A 27,539-nucleotide genomic window follows, 5' to 3' on the forward strand; every position below is an offset into this window, starting at 1 on the left:
CACACACACACACACACACACACACACATGCACACACACACGCGCACACACGCGCACACGCACACACATGCACACACACACGCACGCACACACACGCGCATACACACACGCACGTGCACACACGCGCACACACACAAATGCACACGCACACACACACACACACACACTCATACACACACACACACACACAGAACTGCAAAGCTGTGTCAGTGCTGTTACTGCTGCAACTCTGTGGTGTACGCTTTAAAGAGAGAGAGAGAGAGAGACTCCTTCAATAAGCTGTATTTAACTGGAGGAAAGGGTCGACAGAAAGTCCTGCCTACACACCATCCGCTATCATTTCATAACACACTGTTGTCAATTACACAGGGAAAGACGGGGCCTTGCGCTGAGCTGGGGCGGGGCGGGGCAAAGAGGGGGGGGTGGGGTGGGGGGAATGGGAAGAGATTTTTCACTGAGAGCTGTCAAATAGGGAAATAAGAAGCACGTGAAGCAATATTGGAAGTGACCGGGATATTCTAAACAGGTAATTCAGTATAATTAAAGTGTTTCCTACGGGCGCTGACAGAACCATCGGTTTTGCGGACGTTGGGTGTATTGCCTCACAGGCCTCCGGTGCGGAGAGAGAGGACCCTTGCACCCCACCAACACACCCCTTCTCTTACCCTGGAAGTAAATGCTTGACAGTGAGGGCACAGGACAAATCGCGCGTGGCTGGTCCCTCACAGGGTTCTGGGTCACGCAAGTGCTGATCTGCTGCTCCACTGAAGTTCCAGCCCAGGGCGTGCACGGAGCGGATATCTGCAATGCAAACAGCTTTGCCCCACATTGTGCTCCAATGACACCGTTCCCGCCAACGTGGAAAAAACGACGAACCGGTGGCAAATGGTGCTCCAAACACGATGTGAACGTCCTTAAACCCGGGGCCAACGCCTTGCTGTCTCGCTTTAATGCGGCACGGCGACAGCGTCTCCCCGGAGACGCGCACGGCAGCATCACCCCTCTATGTACACTGCAGAAGTGTGTCTGTAAATGATTCACGGCACAGCCAGGTTAGCAGAGTGGCGCACGGACTCACCGCTCTGTACCTTCAGAACGAGGCTCCAGGTTGCCCCTCACAGCGGCTCACTGCGCTTTGACATGACTGCACCTCGATGGCGGTGTCTCAACAAACCTGCCACGCTGGAGTCAGGCATGGCCTGGCACACCGAGGAGAGAGCTGATGCTTATTTGGTCCTGAAAGGGGTGTAACTTTGTGGGACAAAAGAAGAGACAGATCTGTTATGGATGAACCCCAATGATGTGCAAACACACCCAGTCCTGAACACCTCTGGGTGAATGAATGTCCTCATATCACTTTGTAAATCTTGCATGCATATGTCAATGCCGTCATCATGAGAACATTTCCTTCCTTCCATTCATAAGGGGATCATGTGTTCAATATCAGCCAACCAAGTGGTGTGTATGTGTGTTTGTGGTTTGGTGAAAGCCACTGAGCTGCAGCGGCCATCAACCAAGTAAAATTCTCCTGAAATATTAGATACCTTACAATGCATTCCCGTTGTAGACCATATTAGCTTTACACCATGTATGTGTCATATGTGTCAAGACTGCAAATGTAACAGGACTGGAACCCTGAAATGCATATGCAACAGAATTAAGGTATCATTAAGGTTTAATTATTAAGGTATTAAGTACTTAGAGGCAGCTGTCACTTTATTTTACAGTAACAAACTAAAATTTGTCACAACAGCAAAATAAGCAGTCCTTTAAAAATGTAATGATTTAAATGTTTTATATGTATATTTTGTTTAACAATGTACAGTACATATGAAAATTCTACAGCATATTTTGATATACAAATACAACTACATGTTTAAATGTTATATATGTATACATGTGTGTTTGCATGTGCATATATAAGTATATATATGTATGAACATACAAACATAGGCATATAAAGTATCTCTGATTCTGCTTCAAAAAGTAATTAGTGGTCACTTAAATGCAGCTTGTCAAGAGGCAATATTCCCTATGTAAAGTACTCAAAAATAATCATCACAGGGAAAAAACCCCAAACACCCCAGACCCTTACAATGTGCAAGTGTTTAAAACAATACAATAACTTTGCAAGTTATTAATACAGTTTATTATTGAATAAACACGTGAAAAAGGGTATGCAATTCTGTGTCACAACACAGACAACCTTCCATGCAGTTTAAAAAAAATAAACAGAGAACAAAAAGAATACTCTGAACAGACAAAAAGGCATGTGTTTCATCCCCATTCACCATGATTATTTGTACACCAGTGTACCAATTCTAAATTACCCATCTATCCCCTGGCACTCGATAACTACAGGCAGGGAAAAAGGAAGCAGGTGACCGTGGGAATGCACACGCAGGGATACAACAGAAGGTACAGGGACAGCCAGCCTCAAATTAAAATAAAGGTGAGCGACTGAAGGAGAGGGGAAAGGAAAGGACACGGACTCAAAACCTTGCACCTCTTCCTTTCTTAGTGGAAACACTGAGGTGGTGTTCTCACGGTTCTTTTATAAAGACCTTTTTTTTTCTTTTTTTTTTAAGTGTGACCCTGGTGCAATGGACAGAGCTGGATCTCTGAAGGGAGAGGGCGGAGTCAGCGGGGTTCACAGGCCTTTAAAGCCAGGGTAGAGGAACCCTCAAACCAGACAAGACATGCACTGTTTTTTTTTTCCATTTTTTCTTTAAGTGCACAACAGAAAGCCTCTGTGCCAAGCCGTTTGATTTATAAACCCTTCAAAACATATTTAAAGCGTGGAGTCCAAGTTAATAAAAGCAGTAAAACTTAGTTCCAAGAAGTTGGTAACTCTATTATTCCGAACAAACAGCTGGTTTTGGACAACAGAGGTACATTATGCGCGAGCCTGTTGGTCTGGCTAGAGCGCAGCCCAGCCACAGCTTCAGCTGATAAAATAATGCAGGGGAAGAGGCCCACCTCTGCCCCCATCTTCCCTAAATCAGGAGCACAAGGCATGATCATGCAGAGCAGGAAGAAGAAGCATGCTAGAGACTCCTGCTTCTCGAGGAGCAAGGCTGTGCTTGCCGAGGCAGTATGAGTCGCATCTGCAAGTTTGCACATTCGAGAGAGAGAGAGCGAGAGAGAGAGAGAGAAACAGGCAGCCAGAAAGAAATGCTGTTTTTGCACACTACAACAGAAATGCGCCATCAAGTACACAAGGTAAAAAATACATTATTCTAAAAGGCAGGAGGGATGGATATGTCTAGCTCTGCCGCGATTGGTTCAGACGGTTCCAGAATGCTTCCGAATGTTCCACCCTCGGCGGCTCTGGGAAGGACACCTGCTGTGCTGTCCACCAGCGGCCGCTGGCCGTCGCCATGGTGCCGTGCTCAGAGGGCGGAGCAGAGGGCGCTCGAGCAACGTCGTCATTCGGCGGGGTGAGGGGGGGGCGGTCGGGGTCGGGGGGAAGGAGCGATGTTTAACACTCCAAGAGCGCTGCCATGATACCGGGGGTGAGTGTGCAAATAGCAAAGTCCCTAGGAGCGCCAGCCGCCGAGCGTGTGTATAGAACCGCTATTTACTCTTCAGAGGCTGTGTTTAAATAGTTGGAAAATGATGCTTTCCTTGTCTGTTTGTTTTTTTCTTTCTTTCCTTAAATTTGCCATTCTGTGTGTGTGTGTGTTTGGTTAGGTTTCCTCCGTGAAGGGGGATGGGGCGGTGGGGCGGTGGGGGTTACACCAAGGAGCAGTAGCCGCCACAGCCCCCCCCGCCGCGCCCCTCCTGGTCAGACAGACGCACCCCCCGACCCTGCGTCTCACTCTCCCACAGCCCCGGGGTCTGGATGATCTTCTCCACCAGCTCCTCAAACGCACACTGCACTCCATCTCGGGTCTTCGCACTCGCCTCTGCACCCATGAGGGGGAGGGTGGGAGTGGGAGGGGGGGAGACACACACAAAAAATATCACACCGGCACCTCACCAATACAACTCCAGCTCCCGCTGCACTGTAGCACAAATGTTACTGCGGCCGTGTAGAAAAAAAACAAAAAAACAACAAAAAAAAAGAGTAAAAAATAAAATCACCCCACAATCGGTTTAGACTTAAAGCCAATGTGTTTCCGCTGCCGTGACGGCGACTCGTTTCATTCCAGAGCGGCCTCAATCCATTTGCAGCTTCAGACGTGGCTAATTTAAGCGGACCTGTACTTAAATATTTATTCACTTGTGTAACAAGTAGTGAAGCTGAACATCTTACCCGCAGGCCAAAAATAATTTCGGCTAAACCAGAGCAAAAAAAAAAAAGCACAGCTAAAAGCAATATACAGAATGAGATTACCAAAATCTTCAAATTACTTCATTTCAAACAACTTACTGTGTGGGCTCAAAAAGGATGCTTATTAGACAGTTCAGGAAAGTTACGCATATAACTTACACTTTTGTGACTTGTTGGCAATGTACTGTGTCTGCATGGGCTTTTCTTAAAATAAATCATATGGATTATGGAGTTTAATTAAATGTTTTTGCCATCGATCTGAACAATCAATCATGGCTGGATGTGATCCCCTGACTGACTAACTGTTGCATAAGCATCAAGTCAACCTCATTGGTCAGAGGTGATGAGTTGATTTATCACTCTGAATGTCAAAAGTGCTTGCAGCCAGTGATTTCTAAACTGAGCAAAACCAAAAACAGGCACTTGCCCTTGCGTATGTGAATGGGCCAGCAACCTGCAAAAAGCAATATGGTGGATTCCTTCAGACACTGGTGGGTGGTGTGAATGGGGTGTTGGTGAGGAATACCAGCATTGCAGTGACGGTATTCCGCCACCACTGTTGCTGAGAAAAAGGCTTTAAAGTTATTAGAATGGATTATGGCCAGTCATGAACAATGTATGACTCACCCTGATGCCAAAAATATTTCACCAACATCCAAAACCCATATACTTCATTTCACCACAAAAAATGCATTCATAAAATAGATTGATAAATTCCTTTGATCACCACTAAACATATCCCCCCCCTAACGTTCAATTGTGCTGCCTGCTTTAAAATGGAAACTCAGAAATATTGACCTGGTTTCTAAAGAGGAACACAGTCTGGAAAACACAAAACAAAACATGAAGAAAGAAGAACCTCATCCCTCTTTGTTCTACGGCATGTCACTGGCTGTTTTCACAATCCTTTTTTCTGCTACTTGAACTTAAGTGAACCCTGACAAAGGCGTGCAGAGGGGGAATCACCGTTCATCTAAGGGCATGACTTCAGAATGGGCAAAGCCATGTCAAAAATAGCAATACACGCCGGTGCAGACGCTCCACTACAAGTAGGACAGTAATTCAAAAAAAGAAAAGGAAAAAAAAAAAAAGGTTTCCTCTATGTAATTGCCTGCAATAATTCATGAGGTTTGTTTGAGGGGGTAATTCTCCTGTCTTACCTATAAAAAGCATGGAATGTTTTCTTGCAAACTTCAGGCCTTCGTTCCTGTCTAGCTCCCGGTTTTCCTGAAACGAAAAGAACAGGCATTTATGAGGGCTACCATCTGTGCCTGTCAGCTACCGTGAATTAGGCGGGGTGGACAGGGAGGAAAAAGCCCCGCAAATCCGAGCTGGAGAAGCGAGAAATGAAAAACCCTGCAACGACAACAGAACTATAAGCAGAGAAACGAGACAGCGCTGTCAAAAACGGAGGACCCGAAAAAACAGTTCATGTCTAAACAAGCTTATAAACATTCAATGGCAGTGTAGCAGAGCAGTGAGCGGGGCTCATAACTGAAAGGTTGCAGGTTCGATTCCCTGCTGAGAGTCTGCTGCTGTGTCCTTGGGTAAGGTACTTAACCCAGAATTGCTTCAGTGAAATATCAAGCTGTATAAACAGATAACATGTAAAAAAAAATAACCTATGTAGGTCGCTCTGTATAAGTGTGTCTGATAAATCACAATAATGTAATGGAGTGAAAATGTTATTATGCCTTTTACATAAGGATGCTGGGTCACCTTAACAAAAGACCAAAAACAAACAGAAATGTCTTCCTCTATGAGGAAAGTCTGACTGGGTGAAATCGATGTAACACGGTGCTTTATCTCTCTGGAATTTTCCTTGTGAATACACAGACAATGGAAGAAGCGTACTCACCTTATCGATTTTGTTCCCAACCAGCATTTTCACGAGGTCGTTCCTTGTACAGTACGTCTCCAGCTCGTTTAGCCAGTTATCAAGCTTGGCAAAAGTATCCCGTCTCGTGACATCATATACTGCGAGGTGAGAAGACACAAGTGGGGTTAAAAAAAAAGAAATCACCTCTTTAAGCCAGGAAGCCCCTGTTCTTTGCACATACTGTCACTGTGGAGCTAACACTTTGCAACTTCTCTGCTGAGGTATTCTACAAGGAGGGGGAGTCTATTGAACTCTCATACATATTGACACAATGGCTTCCCACGCTGGCACAAGATCAACAGTCATAACTACAGGGACAGATTTGTTTAAAGGCCCAAGGCATTTCAATTCCTGTCACACTGACAGATGGGCACATGTGCTCGTACAGTGCAGAGAGTCACATGAATCAAACATGAAAAAATCACAGCTATTTTTCAGACAGCTTTTTGACTGAAAGCACCTTTGAATAGTAAAATGTTAAATATGACTTAAATGAATTACCCAAGATAACTCCTTGTGCACCGCGATAGTAGCTTGGCGTTAGGGTTCTGAAGCGCTCTTGGCCGGCTGTGTCCTGCAAAAAAAAAAAAAAAATACAAAAAAAAAACAATAAAACCACTTCATCAGTTGAAAGATACAGAGGAAAATGTGCCTTAATGAAGACCAGGAACTACGAAAGAAACACATGAATTCAAAAGCCCATCTTTCCTCTACTCTCAGTGCAATGTTGTGCATTATCGCCATCTCCTGGACTGCTGGATGAATTACTGATCAGTCCCACACATCAGATGGCCCTGTTGCTGTTTTCACTTGTGACTGTACTTCATTACAAATCGTCCACCCGACTTACATCACATTCCCTAACGCCTGCTTCATCTGACTAGGCCTGCTGTAAAGTGACTTGTCTTGTGCTGTGAGAACTTGTAGTTCTCTGAGAGCTTTAACCTTGACTGTCTTTTTGGTGATAAACTGCATGACATTAAGAACAGCACACTCCATGCATACCATATTCATTCTATTCAAGTACTTTTGACTCAGCTAAGGGCAGAACATTTCCTATGGTCTTTTGGACTGCACAAGCTATGGGTATCTCTAACTGTCTCTTTCAAATGTCCTATATAAGAACTATGTATCATTTTCTGCATAAATATTCAACATTTATATGGTGATATATGATTTATAACTGATACAGAGTAAGATGGTTTTACCAGTGTCACTTTTCACATCCTAAGCACCACTGCTATGCCATTACAGATCTGAATGTGTATATAGAAATGTGTCAAATGAATATTGTACAGACATTTATTTTCTCTTAGATGCAAAAATCTATGAATCTCCATTTCAGCACTTACCCATATTGCAAGCTTTGCCTTGTTACCATCCACTGAAATAGTTTTTACTTTGAAATCGACACCTGCAATCACAAGAGTGCACAGAACTGAAGTCAACAATCTCTTCTGTTTGCATGAGTGAATGGTGAATTGAACTTCCACTGTCTTCTTGAAACTTGCTTTGCAAAAACATCAGTACAGACACACTAAAGTATTGTCTCAAAAATTAACATAAAACTTGACAGGCCAAAGTTGAAACCGACCAAGTCATTTGTCAGGAGCAGTGCTCTATACCGTCAATTTAAACTGTAAATCCATATAAATTCTCCTCTGGGACTGGCCTACTTTATATTAATATATGCATAAATAATGTCAAGACTGCAGGAAATGACCACTGAGCATCTGAAACACATCACTGCAAAAGAATCACAATTTGGGGTAATCTTTGCCAAAACAAAATAAAGTAGCTTTCAATTTTATTCTAATAAATAAATACAATAAAATAAAAACCCAGTAGCACAGCCCTAAGCACCCTCAATAGCTAAATCATCTCTATTGTGGCTTTCAACACACTGCAGCTGACGCGGTTGGAGGACATCTTACCCATAATTTTTAGTATGCACTGAAAGTTTTATCAGAGAGACAAATGCCTTGACCGCGGTTGTTTTGACGTTTCGGCCAAACTTCAACTCCAGCAAAAACAAGAGGTGGGGGGTGGGCGGCTGTCAAAGCCAAGAGGGCCGTCACCTTTGTGACCTTGCGCACTGTCAGTCTCCGCAGAGGAACCAGTAATGGAGCCCTCACTGTATAAACAAGCTCTGTGAGGCTGGAGGGACGCAGCAGCCAGACGAGAGCGGGGGAATTCACGCGACGCGGCTAGGGCCTTTCACAGCGGGTTACTTTGTTTAATGTACAGTCAGTAGCAGCCGCCCCGTCTGTTTGAAATATGGAGGAAAAAAAAAAAAAGGTCAGCAGCCCGACAGGCCGACAGTCCGGCTTTTGAAAGGCTATGATTTTATGAGTAATCTGAAACCACCCCGAACGACAAGCGCGGACACAAAACAGACGAAAAAAAAAAAGAAAAAAGAAGAAAAAAAAAAAAGACGGCCACAAAAAATACATATATATCACAAAGCTTTCTCGCAGCGCACGCTTAAATTTCATAGAAATACCTCAGGGCCCGTCTGTTCGGAGTGCACTCGCTGACCCCTGGATCCTGACGTCTCGGACGTCTGGGCAGCCTTGCTCAGCTGCTAACCCCGGTTTTATGTACGGCCGTCCTTGTCAGAGCTGATTTGCATGCCGCCGGCGCTGCTAGTCCAGCAAATGCCTTCCCTCTGATGCTGCACTCTACGATACGCTAAAAAACTCCCTTCTGAATCCTTGCACATGCCTGCCTGAGAATTACAGTGAACCAGGCTGGATGTATTAGTTGGCATATAATATTGGTATGGGAGGTGGAGATGTCAAAGATTGAATTATGTTCGTGATTAAGCAGTGACACGTTTTCATACTCTGTGACCCTGGGAGCTGCCTCTCACAGCTGTCTGATTCAGGAATGCAACCCTGAAAGACAAGACACTGTTCTGAAATGTTATTTCTGTGTCACTGAAAAAAGCTGTCAGTTGTAATTTTTGGATTTAGAAGAACACACGACCGAGATTTTGCATAAATTATTATCTGTATTTTTCACAGCTACTGCAGAGATTTGTGTCCACGTGGGTATCAGTTACAGTATATACACAGGAGGCTTTGCTACAATATACACACATGATGTGAGGTGACAAGGCTTTGACCTTGCTGGGACCTGATACTATGTTAAAGAAATATGAACTAATACCTTCACTCCACGTCCTTTGCTCTGTATTAACACTGCTTGATTAACCGGATTCTGATTCCGGTCACTTCTTTTCAAAAAGTTAATGAAACGTTTAATAAAGTCGACATTCCCTTTGGAGAGACTGGCTTTGCAATGGGGCCTGAAAATATACGAAGCGAGTAATTCCAAAACAACAAACGGAATTTCCTGATTACTAATGTAAAAGAGGTGTGCCCTCAACCTGCATGCTTATACATCACCCAGAAAAAAAGACCATTAACAGCACTGGGACAAAGAGGCTTTGCTAGCACAAATATGACAGGACTTATGTCAAAGTAGAATTAACTGAATTTCAGCAGGGACATCTGTTTGGCAAAGACATACAGCTGGCCAAGTTAAATAAGAGAATTGCCTGCCTACAAGAAAAAATATTTTTATTACATCTAAGTCGCTAAAAACCTGCTGGTAATGTTATTTCAACAGGGCTGACATTGTGCGATGGGATTTATACGAATATAATTGTAAAATGTACACTATACGGTTTCCAGGTGATCAATCGGGACATTCCCATATTTTTCAAACATAACCAATATAACATGTCCCCTGACTGACAAGTGGTAGTTTGCTGTTAACAGTTTCAAGGTTACCTGACAAAAAAACTCTGTGCTGTCCTTCAATATTTTCCAGAATATGTCAGCTGAGAGTCATCTAATGCTTAATCCTGTACAGCATTCTGATATCATTCACAGACCTGAGTGGGTCTGTGAATAGCTGGTGGGGTCCGCCTCCCCAGCCATAATTCAAATGTTAAGACTGCATCCAGAAAGCAGATTTATGCAAAATAGATTGATAAACATTCCACTTTTTTGGACTTAACAGCTGATTACAGGTCACAGATACACCGAATCAAAAGAAATGTATCAAAATGACTCTGGAGATGAGTTGCACATTTCTGGAATCGTGTTGATTTATTGACCATTCACAATTGACCGTGGTGCTCTGGTATTATCTTTGACCGTTGGAGAAGCACCACATCATTTGATTAGTCAGAGAGACTACTGGGAACAGCTGATGAGGTCACTTAACCAGCAGGATGTCAAGCATGTTATAAATCAAGAAAGAAAACCACAGAAATATTGTCATCATCATTATTAATATCTTATCTACAGCAGTGCAGCGTCATGCCATTGGTATGTCAGAGGCTGGGCTCGGATTCTGAAGCCAATGCCAAGGTGTGAATTCTCACCCTGTTTCGTTCTAAAACACATTCATCAAACCGCTGTCCGATTTCAAACCCTGCGATGTAGGAGCTCAGACTGTTTCATTCTTGAAGGTGATGAAGCCTAAAGGAGACTGTGATGGAGCCAGGGTCCCGAATCACAGCAGCTCCTTAGCATTGTCTGCACACACAGCCTGAACACTACCAGCACTGAGAACCCAACACTTTCAGAGCTCCTCTCTCCTTCTCTCCCGGTCACTCTCAAGGGATTAAAGCTGACTTAACCAATCTGAGAGGAGTTTATCTCTGTCGCCAGAGCATTTCAGGAAACAAGCATGGAAGACGATACTTCCTTGTGTCTCTCTCCCTCCCTCTCACTCCCCAGCCTGTGTGTGAGTGAAGGACAGTGAGGACATATCGATCCCCTCCCTCCACTCAGGTGACAAATGCCTGCCCTGTCTGCTGCATGTCTGTTGCATGTCTGTTCATTCCTGTTTGAGAGTCTGAGCAGCAGAACATCACTAGGGGAGTAGGCCTCAGGTAGGGCATCTGGACCCTTTATGACATATATGTTCCCTTCGTCCATAGGTTATATGGTCTTTTTTGTCTGACTGAGAGCCTAAAACACTCGCCATCTTCCGCAGGAGCCTGAAAACCCACCTTTTCAGAATCCACCTGTCCCCTGTTGTGTAACCTTTCTGTTAGGTTTCTATTAAGAAAAAGAAAACCTTCTGTACTAACCCTGTCTCTATGTTGCAGGCTTTGTTTGCACATTTCTGTTTTATTGTTGCAGGATATACAAGAGCATGGTACTGTAAATAATTATGTAAGGAATTTGCATTCCTACTGTGATCTTTTGCCTATGAGGAAGTCAGCTAAACCTGACTGATGCACTAATTGTAAGTTGCTTTGGTTTAAAAGCGTCTACGAAATGCCAAATTGTAAATTGTAAATTGTAAACACACCTCAATATTTCGCCACTCCGACATCAGGAATTGTGTGATTAAAAGGTCCTCAGAACAACAAAAACCAAAAGCATCTCTGCTGCTCCAGGACCAGGGTTGTCTACCTCTGGTCCAAATAAATCTCATGAAGCTGCCCTGGACTGACTTTCCACACCAAACTGGTGATTAGCAAGACACCATAGCTGCAGCTTTATGATATCCAGTCTGCCTACTCTCTTCCAAATCTTGAGTTATTCTGTGTGTGTGTGTGTGTGTGTGTGAGAGAGAGAGAGAGAGAAATGATTCAGCCACAGACACTTTGTTTCAAGATGTTCCAAGATTTTCATTTCTACTTACCAATTGTTGCTGCTAGCTCTGGATCAAAGGTATCATCTGTGAATCTCAAAAGCAAACTGGAAAAAAGAAAGGAAAATGTTAGCTTTGATACAAAGGGCCTCTCAGCAAAATGCCCTTTGACTGGGGCTGATGTCACTTCCCAAGCCAGCCCTCTAGTGGGGAAAAACAAACTACTGTCACGACTTCCTGGGAAATTCTTGGCCAGTCCTTGACTGAGTGTCTGAGACACACTATATATATATATATGATACAGTTCCTCCGATGGCATCCAATATAAGGCTCAGCGATGAAAAGAAATGTGCTTAGCCAATGATTTTTATAAAACGTGATATAGTAAGGCTTTAGAAACTGTATCATACACAGTGCGTCTGCAATTTGATCCTCTAACGTTCTGACATCAGTGCTTAGGTTTCTATTGTTCGTAATCCTTCTTACTGTGCCTATCTTCTGTTTCACAGGGAAGTTAGTTTAACTTGCACCATGTACATGATTTTGTCATTGTGCCATTAGCTAGAGGTTTGAATAATTCCTGGAAAGAACAAAAAATAAGGGGTAATCACAGTTTTTCAGAGGGAGAATGATGCTGAAAAAAAATCTCACAGACCTTTTCAAGGAAGCAACAAAATGTGCTTCTTTCAAACTTCTTTCAAACGCACAGAACAGTTTACCAGGACTCACAGTGGAAGCAGAGGCACCTTAAAGTGTTCCAGGCCAGGCATGACACTGTGCTAAACACATTACACTATAGGCAAAATGACCCTGTCATTGGACTGAAAATGACCCTGGCTGGACTGAAAAGCATGTCCTCATAATGACATTTCTTATGCTCTTTTCACAGCGAGGCTGCCAGTCTCCCTCTTGAGACCCACCCCCATCCAAAAAGCTGTTCCTAAAAAGTTACGTGACCTGTTATCTGTTACGACACAGCTCTCTACAAAGTCGTCTGAGTAGTTCTAAATGACTGCTCTGCCCGCCATTTCACAACATCCTGATATCACAGGATCACTTCGCCATGAAGTATTCTGGAATGAGCAGAAATCACTTTAATCACTTAATCACTTTTAAAGCCATGGGAGTGCTGCCTTCAGAGACGATATGATCATCTTAGCAGCCTTATCATGACATGACAGAACTACAAAATTCAAGTACACAGTTTGGGCTTCTTACTAGAGTCATGAGGAAAACATACGCGAAACTCCCGCATTGTTTCAGCGATAATTTCTCCTAAGTCTCTCTCCCATAACGTTTAGGTATTTTAAAAACTTCACCTTCTTCACATCTAATAAAGACACATCTTTACATCTAATAGTGAGCACGGCTGCACGGATCATCGGGGTCCCTCTCCCAACCATGAATGAACTCTTAAACAAACACTGCATCCGGCACTGCAACCAGCATTGCCACAGACCCCTATAACTGCCCCCCATGGACTGTTCACCCCCCTGCCGTCTGGCAGAAAGTACCGGAGCATCTGTACCGTCACTGCCAGACACTGCAACAGTTTTTTCCCCTCAGACAGTCAGGCTTTTCAAATCCCTGCTGCCCCCTCCTCCCCCCATACCTAAACAAGAACTGACCCACACCCCCAGGGCCCAGCATGCCCCCATCCACCCCCCTGGACAGAACACCCCAAAAAATTTTAATACACATAGCCACTTTATGCAATGTGTAATTTTGTTAACAATTACTTGCACACTTCTGCCTGCCACTAGGTCCATTTATTGTCTCATTATTTTGTCTATTTATTGTCCCCATTGTCTTATTATTTATGGATTTTATGCTTTACACCCTACGTTGTTTTTGTCCTTCACTGTCGGAATGTAGCACCATGGGTCCTAAAGAAATGTTATTTCAACCCAACTCTACTGTATACTTGTATATGGATGGGCTGACAACAAAAGCTCTCGTCTCTTGACATACATTTAACAAACAATACTTCAAGAATTTTAATTTAAAAAAAGGAGAAAATTCAAAATGTCTTACAGTGGGTCAAGCCACAGCGGAGCTGAAGACTTTGCTACTGCATGCAAACACATCAGCACACAAACAGGGACCGAGGCAAGTCAGATGACATCACTGACTGATGACCTTCAGGGCAGGGTTCATCTGTGTATGTGATGCAGCCCAGTGACTAGTCAGTGAAGTCAGTGCTTGCACAATGAGCCCTGTTACAGGATATTACCCTTTATTTCACCCTTGCAGCAATTCATATAAACATTTATTTTGTGCTTCTTCATATTCAGTGGCAAAATGAAACCACAACAGCAGTGGATGTCAATACCGAGGATCAAGTCCTAGCTGAGATCACATAAGACGACTAAAAATAAGAAAGAAAAGCTACGGTTATTTTGAGCTATCCCTCTATCCAACTAAAACAATACTTACAATAATGGGACGGCTCACACTGTAAACCAATACTGGCTGTAAAAATACTAAACAGACATCAGGCCGTTATATATAGCCTATTATCTATAACTGCTGTATTGTTTTATTTTCAGGAAATGACACAGCTTTTCATAGATATGTCAGGCTACATTTTTTTCCTCTGACAAAAAAAGAAGGGATCATTTGCTGAAATCATAGAATTTCATTGTTCACAGGGCCCTTCAAATCTCACATAACTAATCTTGCTAAAAGACAAAGCCAGCCAAATACTATAAAAATGCTTGACGCAGCTTCAGACCACATAAAGTAACAATTTGCCCTTTGTTAACGACGCTATTACTGAACGTCTAGCCAATCTGATGGAAAAACATTAAGTTTCAGCCCGTTTCAGAACTTTACTCCATTGTATTTATCTATTTTTTTTATTTTTTAACTCAGCGCATAAATTGCATGCCTTCCAGCAACAGAAGAAGGCCTTGAAATGAGGAATGAGGAGTGAATGGAAGCAGAAATTCAGCTGGGGGTAATGCAGCACACGCAATACACCTCAAGACTTCAGGAGCACTTCACCTAACAGCCCAAAAGTCTTGTGTGTGCAGTGCATGAATGCACATTCACATAACCTAGAAGCCACTGCACAGACCTTGCAATTTAATAGATTATGTTTCTAGGATTTGAACATAAACACTAAGAGTATTATTGTATTTAGATTACTTTTTCTTATGTTAAATATGTGTTTTCTTATTGCTCGAACCACTTAACTTTCTTAACAGCTGCCAGAGGTCCACATAGCTTTGGTTAAAAATCCTTCATTAATAAAGCTCAAATTTTCAATCTCTAAAACCAAACAAAGGCTGCATACACTGGAATAACACACTACAAGCTTTAGATCATCTGCTATACTGATGAATCCTAATACTGAATAATACATCTGACAGATTTTGTGGCATCAAAAGAGTTACCATCCTATGACTGTGTGTGCCATTCTGCTTAATCATTTATGCCACAGACACACACAGATGATAAATGTAATTAAGACGACACTGTTACAGATGGATTGAAAACACCCGGAACTAAAACGGGGTATTAATAATAAATAAGAGATGCGTGCGGCGATGTACCAACAGCACGAACAGCACGCAATCGGCCCTTATGACCCCCAATTTGTTAAGCAAAGCGAGCCAGGAACTGCAACAGGTCACCTGGAATCAGACTACAAATTATACACCCACAGTTCGTTAAGAGCACACGTTCCATAGGTACAGAGGTGGGCAAAGGCTCTGTAATAACGCCTTCATAACTGAGCAGTAACCACATCCGCACAGTCAACTGCATGATCTGGGAATTAAGTAGCACGCCGGCCAGCTATCATCCAGAGGGTTGCAACATCATTTCTGACCACCCCTGTGTTATCTCGTGTTACATGCTCCACGCAGTACAGGATGACAAGGCAAGAATCCGTTCAAACTGAGCTTGCTAACTTGGTAGCTTGGTGTCTTAAGGCTCTGCCACGAATGCACAGAGACGTTCCTAAAATGCATTCGCCGGCAACACCTTTTGCTCTTCTAATAATTCACTGCTGTTGCTTATAATTAGCCGACGTTATCTGTTAAGTCATCGTACAGACAGCTGTGAGGTTAGTGAACGAGCTGGCTAGGAATCCAGACTAGTAAACATTACAATACATCTAACCACACAAAGCGAAACAGAGTTAGCAAAATGGCTAACCAGATGTTTGAAAATAAGGAGGTAGTAGCTATATGGAGATTCTTTGTTAAAAATTTCTTAGACGAAAGTTACCTAGGCAAATGTCAACATACGAGCTATTTAGACAGTGCAGGTAGCACAATGTCCATTAACCTAACTCACTTCAGTTAGTAGCTAGTTAGCTGACTAGGTTATACCCCATGTAAAGCTAACGAGCTAAAGTGAGCAACCCCAAAAACTTATATGTGTCCCAAATAATATATTTAACGGTGGCCATCTAACTGGCTAGCTTTAAACATCGTCAGTTCAGCTAAGTAAATAACGCAACAGCTAGCTGGCTGACAAATATGTTTACCGATAGCTAGCCTAGCTATCTAGCTAACGTCAACATTACCGCAACCGGTGTTAAACAAGCATGTTTCAAGCTAGCAACAGCAAGGCCAACATCAATGCCATACGCCTCAACGGCTACGGTAGACAAAAACCTCGACAGCCATCTGGCTAAGCAGTGGGACAATAGTGACAGTGTTGTCACAGGGCCTTGCCTGTTTCAGTAATGCTCGTACCGGAGTCGAGACGAAGCAGGGCCGTGTTAGCAACGGGACTTTCGAAGAGTCTGGTTCGGACAGCTAGCTAGCTGGCTAACCCAGCTACCTAAGCTAAACAAACCAGCCGCAACAAAAACACATCTCACCTGGACTTCCCGACGCCGCTTTCTCCTATTATCAGTATTTTCAGAGTCGTGAGCACGTCGTCGTCCATATTCCCCCCGTTGTTTTGGAGTGTTTTTTTTTTAACTGTGGGAACTTTAACGGGTTCACACGCAAGCTGACGTGACGTTGCTGCTTCAACCGTCGGTAAGGAAGCTTTGAGATCATCAGCAACCAGCAACTTCCGGCTGAGGAGTGACGTCATGCAGTCACTGTTGCAATGCAACCGCTAGGGGGTGCTGTGATTAAGCATACTTGTTCCAGGCTCATAAATGACCAGAATTTGGTCACGCATGCAGTACTTTAACTGATGTACTTACATCATTACGACATAATGATGTAAGTTCAATAATTAAATTCTTTTTGAATAATTTATGACTAGTGTACTTCTCATTAAGGGATTTGGCAAGAAACAACGTCCAGAGCTCAGGCAGCAACCACAGGTACATTCGTTTACTGAGTTGATATTCAGTTTATTGTTGTTCTACATTGGGAATGGTTACCGTGTTTGTTGCTAGAAGGTGTATGTAGATGCAGATCCATCTGACACAACTTTTAAAAAAATGTTTATTCTTTAAATGGTCCTTTTGAATTTTATCAAAATGTCTAAATAATGTGTGATTTAACCTATTTATTGTCCTATTAATACAATCTGAGCCACCCTAGTAGTTGGACACACATGCACTCATTTCACATTGAGCCAGTGAATATTTCCATTTCCTAAGGTTTTTATATATATACATATATATACATGGCTGTCTCTATATGAGAGGTGTAGTGATTTGAGCTTTATTTCTTCACAAACATTGAAATGATATGCTTTTGCTAGCTGTCACAATTACATGAATGAAATCACACAGGTCCAATGGTTAATTACAAATGATTTTGACATGCAATAATACATGTCCATTGTTGATTAGATAATTAAATTATCATTCAGTTTAGTTGTCATTTAACAGGCAATACCATACTGATAATTTTCTCTCCTTTGTTAAGAATATACATAGCATTTTCTTAGACATACACATTGTGCATACACATCATGCATAATATTTGCAAAGGCTTTGCTTTTCACAAATGACATATTTCATGAAAATTTTTTACACTGAAAGTGAACATGCTGATAAGCCATAGTGTTTTTTTCACCATAGATATATAAACAACATCAAATCAACATCACCTAGTTTTCTTTCAAACAGTGGCTGTTTCATCAATTCTACTTAAAAATGGCCACTGAGATCCAAGCAGACTGCCCAGACCGCCCGGACTGGAAGTGCAAAAAAAGCCTTGTTTAGATAATTAAATTTAGTCTGTAACACACATTAGCCACACACATTCGTCAATTATTATTTTTTCCACATTTCTCAAAGAACGTTTTTCCCTTTTTACCCCGTCAGCCTATGAGCACAACATGCTTCGATACTATGCTCCATCAGCTCATCTTGTTACATCTGTGATACCCCACAATGCCGTTCTTAAACCAATTAAAGAAAACAGCAATTCGAACTCATTTATTAGGTTAGTTAGTTCGCAATGAAAACTGACGCCCTCCAAAAGCATACAGCCCGGCTACAACTTGAAACTACATCAAAAGACTTGTTTTTTTTTTTAACACCATAAAGGTAGTGCAAATAATAATAATAAAAAAAATCTGTAGATGAAAAAAAGTATAGTTTGGCATTCATGCCACAATCTTGGTAATCACTGTCTCTATTGGTTCTTAATCAGAAATCAGAAATTAGGACTCTATAACTCTGTGTACTCATCATCAGTCTTATCACTCTGAGTCAAGGCAAAGTTCTGAATCTCCCCCTGGAATTCCTCCTCTCTCCCTTCCTTCAGAATTGACACTAAATTGGACAGTGTGCTGTTTGGGTCCAGCAAGTTAACAAGGGGAACTGTCACGCCCCTATCTTGGAAAATTCGGTTCTGCAGGGTCATGGCTAGCATGGAGTCAATCCCCAAACCAGTGAGGGAGGAATCGTCATTCAGCTCGCTGATTTCTACGTAGCTAATTTCACACAGCAATGACCTGATGTAGTCATCTGGTGAGGAGGGAATATATTGCTGGACTCTGGAATTTGTTGCAATTGCGTTTTTGACTTCTTCTGCAGATAAGGCAGACAGACGTGCATTGAGCGATGCATTCTGAGAGAGAACATGGGTGGTCAAGTTTCTGAAATTAAACTTGCACACGACCTGCTGGGGATTGTTTTGCAGCAAGCAGTGCTCTAAGCCTTCGTGAATTTCTGTTGTCTGCATGATCACTATTCCCCTTGCCTCCAGAAACTTCTGTAAACTATCTCTGTTCAGCAGGAGACCAAGGTTCAAACCCCCCCAGTTTATGGACTGACCAGCAAGCCCCAGACTTCTCCGATAATGGCAAAACATGTCCAGGAATGAATTTGCTGCACTGTAGCTGGACTGGGAAGCATTGCCAATGAATGAAGAGATTGAAGAATAGCAGACAAAGTAGTCTAGCTTGCATTCCTTAGTTGCGTGATGCAAATTCAGAGCCCCATTAGCTTTTGGCTTCAGGACTTTTTCAAAGTGGGATTTGTCAAGAGTTTCAAGCAACCCGTCCTGTAAGACAACTGCACTGTGGAAAACGCCTCTGATTGGACAGGACGGAAACCTCTGTCCAATGGCGGCGAATGCCTTTGTAACCTGTTCGAATACTGAGATGTCACACTGCAGGCTGATAACTGAGGCTCCGTATATATTGTGGATGTTGTTTATCTCAACCTGCATTTCAGCTGTGGGAGCCCTCCTGGAAAGGATGACGATGCATCCTCCACCTCTCTGAGCAATGAACTTCACGGTTTCGAACCCCAGCCCAGACAGCCCCCCTGTCACTACATATACAGAGTTCTTTTGAAACTTTAGCTTCTGTTTCTCGAGCACAGGGATATCTGAGACGTTAGCCGTACCATTCAGTGTTATCACAGATTTGGTGACTGAGGCAAAATAGGATTCAGACTCATCAAGAGGCAGGATATCGATGATCCCGGATGTCCGTCTTTGGAAAGGCGAGCTTTGGAGCTGTAGTGATTTTTTGTTCAGATGCATTGATTTCAGCCAGTTATAAATGTGGGCTTTCTGCTTCTTTAGCTGTGCTTTCTGGAACACATTGGCCACCTGAAGGATCTGAATGCAGACATTTTCGCTCTCACTTCTGAAGATGTTCAGCGACAAAGCAGGAGACACTTGGTTGTCGCACACTACAACTATGTTCCTGGCTGTGGACACGCTACAAGCCTTAGCAACTAAGGATGCATCAAAAGGAGGCAAAAGCACAAATGCATCACACTTATTCACATTCTGCAGCAGTCCACTAGACTTGCTTCCTACAATGGCATTCCACCCTGATTGGTTTGCTGTAAGCATCAACACCTGCACTAGACTGGAGTCAGGCTCAGGTGTGATAATGCCCAGCTTTCCTTGTTGTCGTACCTTAGGTAATGTACGGTGCAAGATTTCCCATGACAGCACAAAGTAGGACACACATGGTACTTCCTTGAGAAATGGAAGCTTCTTTGTGCTGTAGCAGGCAGCTTCGGGAATCACAATCTTGGAGGATGCAGCTACAGGGTAACATGAAACGACATGATCTCCCACTTTCAGCTTGCTCACATCCCTCCCGACAGCTGTAACAGTACCACTGAAGTCGAGAGCCAGAAGCTTGTGGTTCTGAGATGTGTGTTTGTTCCAGTACATGGTCTGACCAAAAGATAGATCAGAGACACTGACAGGGTAGTAATCTGATGAGTGAACACAGATTTTACTCAGCTGAATTTCAACGGTTTGCTTCTGGATTTGGGCCCCAGAGTCATTGGAAGGAATGGCAGACAAGCCTGTCATTCTGTAAGGGTCAGCAGTCTGCAGGACAAACTGCTTGGGCTCTGAAGAGTGGACTTTTCTTGCAGGACCCTCTATAGTCTTGAGGGTTGTGCGTGCAATGGAGACTGAATAAATCTGGCCATTTCTTACAATCAGCTCTGGGTATTTGCTGCAAGGGTATGAGGCAATAACCTCACCCAATGCACTTATGTCCTCAGCAGAAACAGAGCCAACATCAACCAACTGAAAAGAGAGATTTGCGACCTCTGCTGCGCAGGCGCGAGTCATGCCTGAGAGCACAAAGCCCGGGCTGATGTGGTCCACTGTTTTCTCTGCTGCTTTGTAGGTGATCGTTCTTATTGGGTATTTAAAGTTTTCCTCTTTCAGCCTGACAACAATTTGACGGAAGAGCTCACAGCATTCCGCCATCTGCTCCCCCATGTTCTCCGTTTTCTGCTCACTGAGGTTTTGAATGCCCCACATGAACAAAACCTCCTTGTAGGTCTGGTCAACGTCTAGCGCATGCAGTTTCGAGAGAAAATCAGGTCCATCAAAGCTGGAAATCATTCTCAAGTCTGGATAGGAAATGTAAGTAGACTTTGGGTGTAGGTACTGCTGGAGAGCTTTGGATACTCCAGACTGATCTGCAAAGACTAAAGCCTTGGGCCTGTGGCTGGAGCTGATCTGCTGATCTGAGATCAGGTTGAATTCATTGTGAAAGAAGAGCTCTTCAGCAACATTAGAACTGCCTCCTAGATAGGAAATCCTCACATGTTTTAGCTCAACTAAAACGCGACCCTCTCTGTCTGTGAAACAGCCACAGACTTCAAAGTGACTGGATCCTACATCGGTGGCCCGTAAATACATGACCATTTCCTCCTGTAGCGAATCTGAAACTACCACACTGCCTATGGATGATGGGAATCCAGGCCTGGACATGAACTTGTTCCCTGCAATGATGGCCGCCATTTGCATGAAATAGTCAAACACCACTGGGTGGATGCAGTAGTCATGCAGCTGAGGCAGCAGTTCATCTGGAACCTTAACTGAGGACACGACCTCATCTAATTCTTCCCCATAGAACACATCTCCAAGGTTCTTGAACACTGAGTCATACTCGAACCCTCCCTGAGCAAGATGCGAGTAGAATTCCTCCGACTGCAGTACAGCTGTGCATCTCTTGAAAACACGGTCCAACAAGATGGCCTGCTCTTCAGATGATCTCCCTCTCTTGCAGTCTATGGTTCCGGATGCATAGGCTGCAAGCGGGGAAAAGATCTGAAACCGTGTCTCATTCTCGGCTGTCTCAAGCTTAACTTTAAGCTCAGGAGAATTCTTGCTCACAATGAAAGGGCCTTTGAAATTGATGCTCAGCTGTAATGAGCTTAGAGGCACTTTTCCTCTGACGCTTCCCATGAAGGACGCCAGGCCCAGTTCAACATAGAAGGCGCCCGGGAGTATGGGAACGCCATTGTTTTTGTGATCATGCAGATAGGATGTTGAATCAGATGCAATGTTGCAGCTGAATTCTTTGCCATCATGACTGGTCTGAATTAGAACAGGGTGGAACGCTTCACTGCCATTTCTCACAAGTTCAAAGTGCACGTTGTTCTCTGGACAGTCAAACTGATACCGGGGGAAAGGTGTAGGTGGTGCCTCACACCCTCTGTAAAACTGGTCCCAGTTTACTTGTACCCCCAGCTCAAACAGTTTGGACACAACAGTCAGCAGCGTCTCACGGTCTTTATCTGGCTGCACAGAGGGGAAAACTGTGACATCATTTCCCAATGTCTCCATGATGTTCCTCTGCAGGGCCCTTCTGGGACCTATCTCTACAAAGACTACGTTCTTCTTGTCTTTGGTTGCTGATTTCACTGCTTGCTCAAATGATACAGGCTCACGAACATTTCTGGCCCAGTATTTCCCTGTGCTGAAATCCCCTTGAGAACACACCTTTCCTGTCACAGTTGAAAACAGCTCTGCCTCCATTTTGTTCTCTTGCAAAGAACCTATGTTTTCAACTATTTGGGCCAAGATAGGATCCATCATGTGGCTATGGTAAGCAGTAGGGACATCTAAAATGTGGAGGAACAGATTCTTGCTGTTAAGTGAAGTTTTAAGCTTCTGATGAAGACTCTCTACAGCACCTGCATCACCTGACAGGGTGCAGGACTGAGGGCTGTTGAAGGCAGCCAAGCAGACCTTCCCAGAGTAGGCAGGGAGGAGCGTCAGTATTTCTGACACCTCTACATTGCTGACAACGAGCATTTTCCCTCCTGTGACCCTGCTCTGCAACACACTGCGGAAGTAGATGACCTTCACTGCATCTTCAAGAGACAACAGACCAGAGCAGTGGGCAGCAGCCACCTCTCCTACAGAATGGCCAAGAATGGCATCAGGTCTGATACCCCAGTGCTTTAGAAGGCTGACAATGGCAACCTGGATGGCAAAGAGAAGGGGTTGGGCAACATCTGGTTTTGAGTAATCCTCATTATCATGATCATGTTCCAGCTTTGACAGAATGCCAATATCTTTGTAATTTTGGAAGACACTGTCAACCTCTTTCACCTTTTCTCTGAAAACAACTTCCTCCCTCAACAGCTGTGTACACATCCCCCTGTAGTTCACCCCATTCCCACAACACACAAAAACTAAACTGGTGCCTGGTCTTGTGGGATCAATCTTTTTGCTCAGAGTGGATTTCAGCTTCTCCTGCAAGTCGCTCAGGGAGGATGTTACGATAGCCTGTCTGTATCTGTGTTTGATATGGCTCCTCCTGCATGCTGATGTGTACACAAGTGTTGGGAGGTCCACAGTGTTTTTTCTGTTTATGTTTTGAGCTGTGTCCTCCACCATCATTTTCAGAGATTTTGGTGAGGCCGCTGACAGTACAAATACTTGTAAATTCTGATTTTCTGATTTCTGATTTTCATGTACACATGTCTGTCTGTACTCTCTGATGATTGCATGTGCATTTGTCCCTCCAAACCCAAAGTTATTAATACCTGCAGCCCTTCCCATTGGGCCAGTCTTTTCCCACTTCTCTACTCTGGTGGGAATTTTCAGATTCAGGGCTTTGCCATCGATACTGGCCCCATCCTCAGAGTAGAAGAGTGTAGGAACAAATGTTTCATGGTGCATCATGAGAAGCACCTTGATGAGTCCCGCCACTCCAGCTGCAGACTCAGTGTGTCCGATGTTACCTTTCACAGAGCCGATGCAGAGCGGGTCTGATCCTGGGGGTCTGGCTTTGGCAATGACTTTGGAGATGCTCCCTGCTTCAGTGGGATCCCCCACCGGAGTTCCAGTCCCATGAGCCTCTATGTATTGCACATGCAAGGGACCAACTGGTGCACAGTAAATACTTTTCAGAAGCTCCTCCTGCTGGGCCATGGATGGCTTGGTGATTGGAGTGACGGAGCGGCCATCTTGATTGACCGCAGTTCTGCTTATGATGCCCCATATATGGTCAAAGTCCTGAAGAGCCTGTTTACAGTGGAGATGACGTCATGTTATTTGACATTTTGATACAAAGGGATTGATGTCATTTAATCATTTCTCATTTTTGAGACAACTATTAAAATTGCAAGGGGTTCTTTTACATGCTTATAAACAACGTATTATTATTATTAGTTCTGGCATTTACAGGCAATGCTGTAATAGTTGGAGGTCACATAAATTCTGTGTGAAGTCTGATGGAACTTCAATACAGCCATTGTTTAATGTGGTGGTGGTCTGGTTCAAGAAAGCACATCAATGATATAAAACTGGTACAACTGATGAAAGGGTAAATGTCAATGTATTTTAAGTATGGAACAGTTAATGTAATGTACAATGTAATGAACACATATGGAATGTAGAAAAACTGTTTAATAATATGATAATAACAGCATAACACAATTTTCCAGTTATCTTACTTTTTTCAGTGGCTTCAGCAGGACGATCCCACAGCCTTCTCCTCTCCCATAGCCATCTGCTCTGCTGGAGAAAGGTTTGCTGGTGCCCTCGGGGGAGATCATTTTGGCCTTGCTGAGAGCAACAAAGACTCGTGGCTCAAGAATACAGCAAACTCCCCCACACACTGCCATCTCGCAATCACCTAGAACAGAGCAAAAATTAGTCTAACCAAGGCCAAATAATTCCAAAAATAAAACCAAGCTGCATTTTTTATTTTTTGAGGGAAATCCTGTGTATATGTATATGCGTGTAGCAAAGGGTGAGAGCAGTCACCTCGAACCCGGGTCTACGGGGTACCAACCATGCGACTTTGCGACGTCAAAAAGCCTGGCTCGTTGGTATGGCAGTCAGAGTGCATAGTGTTCCTTCTTTGTGTGAATGAATTTATGAATAGAGTTTTTGCTGTATTTCACTGTAGAAATTTCAGTGCAAGCGCTGTTACCTTGTCTTATAGCCTGGGCAGCACAGTGCAGAGCAACCAATGAGGAGGAGCATGCGCAGTCAATAGCAAATGAGGGACCGGTGAAGTTGAAGGTGTAGGAGATCCTATTGGCTGCGATACTCATCTGAGTGCCAGTGCCGACATAGTGGTTTATTGCTGAGACACTGTACGTCGAAATTGACAGTTCAAAGTCTCTGTTCATCATACCTGAAAAGCAGGAGGGAATTTTTTATGAGCAAATCAGTTAACTATAAATCTGTACAATGTTTGTTCTGTAAATGCAATTCTAGCTTGTACCTTGTCTGGCCAACTACTGAAACTCAGTTATGCAGCACTTCTAACATTGTGACTCCATGTATGGCTTTTGCTTGTGTTGTACTCTGCCTCACTTAGAAGTTGCTTTGGATAAAAGCATCTGTCAAATGAATAAATGTAAATGTAATATAATTGTGATGGGATACTTTCTATATTTGAGACATTCAGTGCTGCAGATATAAACCTCATACTACTTCATCCTACAAGAGTAATTTCATGTTTTAACATGCTCCCTCATTTTACATATCTCTACACTTGGTTTTGAAGGGAAAGGATTTCATGGCTATTGAGACTGATGTAACTGATGTAAAAAAAAGTTTAAAAAGTTACATCCACTTTATGCCCAACTACTTGTAAACACCACATGAAAATCAAGTGCTCCTTGCAAGCCCTGCACTCAAACAGGGGTACATGCAGTCCTCCAAGACACCCACAAGTATCCCTGGCAGAATGAGGGCAGTTTTCTCTGCCACTGTGAGCTCCTGCCCCCAGTAATGTCAGGAGTTTCCTATCATATTTCTTAGAGAAATGACATATGAAATCTGATATCAGTGTAGACTTTCAGTTTTATTTCCTGTGTGATACAGAGTCAATGAAATGTGTATTCGGTAGGCACTGAAATAGTCTGTAATGTAAATACAAGCACATTACCCACGAACACCCCTGTCTTGGTTCCGCTGGCCTTCTCCATTGGTATCCCAGCATCCTCCAGGGCTCTGTAGGTACATTCTAACAGTAGCTTCTGCTGGGGGTCCATCTGGACGGCCTCGTCCTCAGTGATGCCAAAGAACTTGTGGTCAAATGAATTGAGCCTGGAGAAGGTTGTGCAAATTTGACAAGAACAATTAAGAAGTTGAATAATCTCGTTATGCCAACAAAACCATAATAACCAACAGTTAATAAAACATGGGGGGGGGGGGGGGGGGATCCATGATTTGGATGACAATCAGAGTGGGGAACTGTCACACAATGGAGACCAGGGGAAAGAAACTTGCAAGAATCAGTGGTCTTGCTTTTTATTATTTGAATAAATTCTGCACATATTCACTAATTTGAATTTGAAATTTTAATTACTGTCTTACCCCTCGATGAGTGCAGCTTTGGCCGTGCATGATTTTCCCGCCTTATTTTCATCAGGGTCGTACCAGAACGCGCTGTCAAACCTCTCATTTGGAATCTGTACTGCACAGTTCTTTCCCTCCAACAGAACCTTCCAGAAACTGTCAAGCCCCTCACCTGAAATCAACCAGGAAATGAAATATTACTACCCAGGTCTTTTCTTTCTTTTTTTTTTTTGGCTGCTTTGTCCAGAAAAATACATTTGCTTGCTCTCTCACAAATACAGGAATGATGCACCAGAATCACGTGCAGTTCCCTCTTCTGATGTCTAAAATCAATTATTTAATATTACAATAAAAACAATAATAATATTTAATTAACAAAATTCTGACTGATGAAAAAACGTTTGGACAAAACCTAAGTCCTACCTCCTGGAAAATGACATCCGATGCCAACCACAGCGATGTCATCATCTTTGTCCTCCATGTTTGTTTTGTAGCCTGTGCAGGACTGACAGTGATGAAGGAAAACATGTGCGATACCATTACAAATAAATGTAATTTGTGTGCGTTGTGTATCCATGTGATGTAATTTGCACATTTATCATTCTCATTCTGCATTCATATAGACACACACACACACACACACACACACACACACACACACACACACACACACACATATATATATATATGTATATATATATATAACTGTATACATATCAGTTATGTAAGGTCTAAAGAATAAGGGTGTTACATTGCATGCCAACCAGACATCTGCATGAGTAAATATAGTACCAGTATTAATGCTAGCGCTATATTTATTATATATTATTTTATACATATATAATTAAAAACCTTCCAAATAAATCATTATGACACAGTAATTCATCATAACCACATGTTAAGCACTGTAATAGCATCAAAAATTATATAAGAAAGCAGAAGCAGTGGAAGATATGACACAGTATGCACAGATATACAGAACTCTAATAATAATAACAATAATAATAATGGATTACATATATACAGTGCCTTTCAAGAATCTCGGATTGCTTTACATGGAAGAGGGATTACCATTACTCACCAAAACTGCTCGCAATATTCTCCTTGCTTGATTATGTTTTGGTCATTGTGTTCAGGACAGCTATTTATACAGAACCTACAGAATTCTCTGCACGTGTCTTACAGCACATGCAGCTAAAGTCATAAAAACAAACCTACTAACCCGACCCTGACCATTTACAGCGCTACAGCTTACTGGCAAAAACACTAAAATCTAACTTACTTCCTTGATAGC

General features: G+C 43.0%; 2 protein-coding genes across 2 annotated transcripts; both read right to left on the reverse strand.

Annotated features, from left to right (window-relative positions):
• Window positions 1-1,984: 1,984 nt before the first annotated feature.
• On the reverse strand, window positions 1,985-16,784 carry rab18a (RAB18A, member RAS oncogene family). Its single transcript, XM_036522397.1, has 7 exons — window positions 16,612-16,784; window positions 11,826-11,881; window positions 7,508-7,569; window positions 6,657-6,729; window positions 6,135-6,253; window positions 5,437-5,503; window positions 1,985-3,908 (listed from the first exon to the last, which is right to left on the reverse strand). Exons 1-7 carry the CDS (start codon window positions 16,677-16,679, stop codon window positions 3,736-3,738), a joined length of 618 nt encoding a protein of 205 aa, XP_036378290.1. The 5' UTR covers window positions 16,680-16,784; the 3' UTR covers window positions 1,985-3,735.
• A 1,589-nt stretch (window positions 16,785-18,373) lies between these two features.
• On the reverse strand, window positions 18,374-26,726 carry LOC118771911 (highly reducing polyketide synthase cm3B-like). Its single transcript, XM_036520068.1, has 6 exons — window positions 26,669-26,726; window positions 26,264-26,417; window positions 25,833-25,993; window positions 24,867-25,073; window positions 24,385-24,566; window positions 18,374-23,953 (listed from the first exon to the last, which is right to left on the reverse strand). The coding sequence occupies exons 1-6, from the start codon at window positions 26,724-26,726 to the stop codon at window positions 18,374-18,376; spliced, it is 6,342 nt and encodes a 2,113-aa protein (XP_036375961.1).
• Between the last annotated feature and the right edge of the window lie 813 nt (window positions 26,727-27,539).

This window comes from Megalops cyprinoides, chromosome 2 (genome assembly GCF_013368585.1).
Source record: "Megalops cyprinoides isolate fMegCyp1 chromosome 2, fMegCyp1.pri, whole genome shotgun sequence".
Lineage (NCBI taxonomy): Eukaryota > Metazoa > Chordata > Actinopteri > Elopiformes > Megalopidae > Megalops > Megalops cyprinoides.

Bases quoted from the DNA above. Each gene is read 5' to 3' on its own strand.
- rab18a (XM_036522397.1), bottom strand. From the start codon at position 16,679: ATGGACGACGACGTGCTCACGACTCTGAAAATACTGATAATAGGAGAA. The intron at 7,570-11,825 runs GTAAGTAGAAAT...TTGTGATTGCAG, and splicing joins AGAGCTAGCAGCAACAATTG to GTGTCGATTTCAAAGTAAAA. The intron at 3,909-5,436 runs GTAAGACAGGAG...TCATGGGTGCAG, and splicing joins ACATTCCATGCTTTTTATAG to AGGCGAGTGCGAAGACCCGA.
- LOC118771911 (XM_036520068.1), bottom strand. From the start codon at position 26,726: ATGGAGGACAAAGATGATGACATCGCTGTGGTTGGCATCGGATGTCAT. The intron at 26,418-26,668 runs GTAGGACTTAGG...GGTTGATTTCAG, and splicing joins CGGATGTCATTTTCCAGGAG to GTGAGGGGCTTGACAGTTTC. The intron at 23,954-24,384 runs GTAAGATAACTG...CACTGTAAACAG, and splicing joins TGCTGAAGCCACTGAAAAAA to GCTCTTCAGGACTTTGACCA.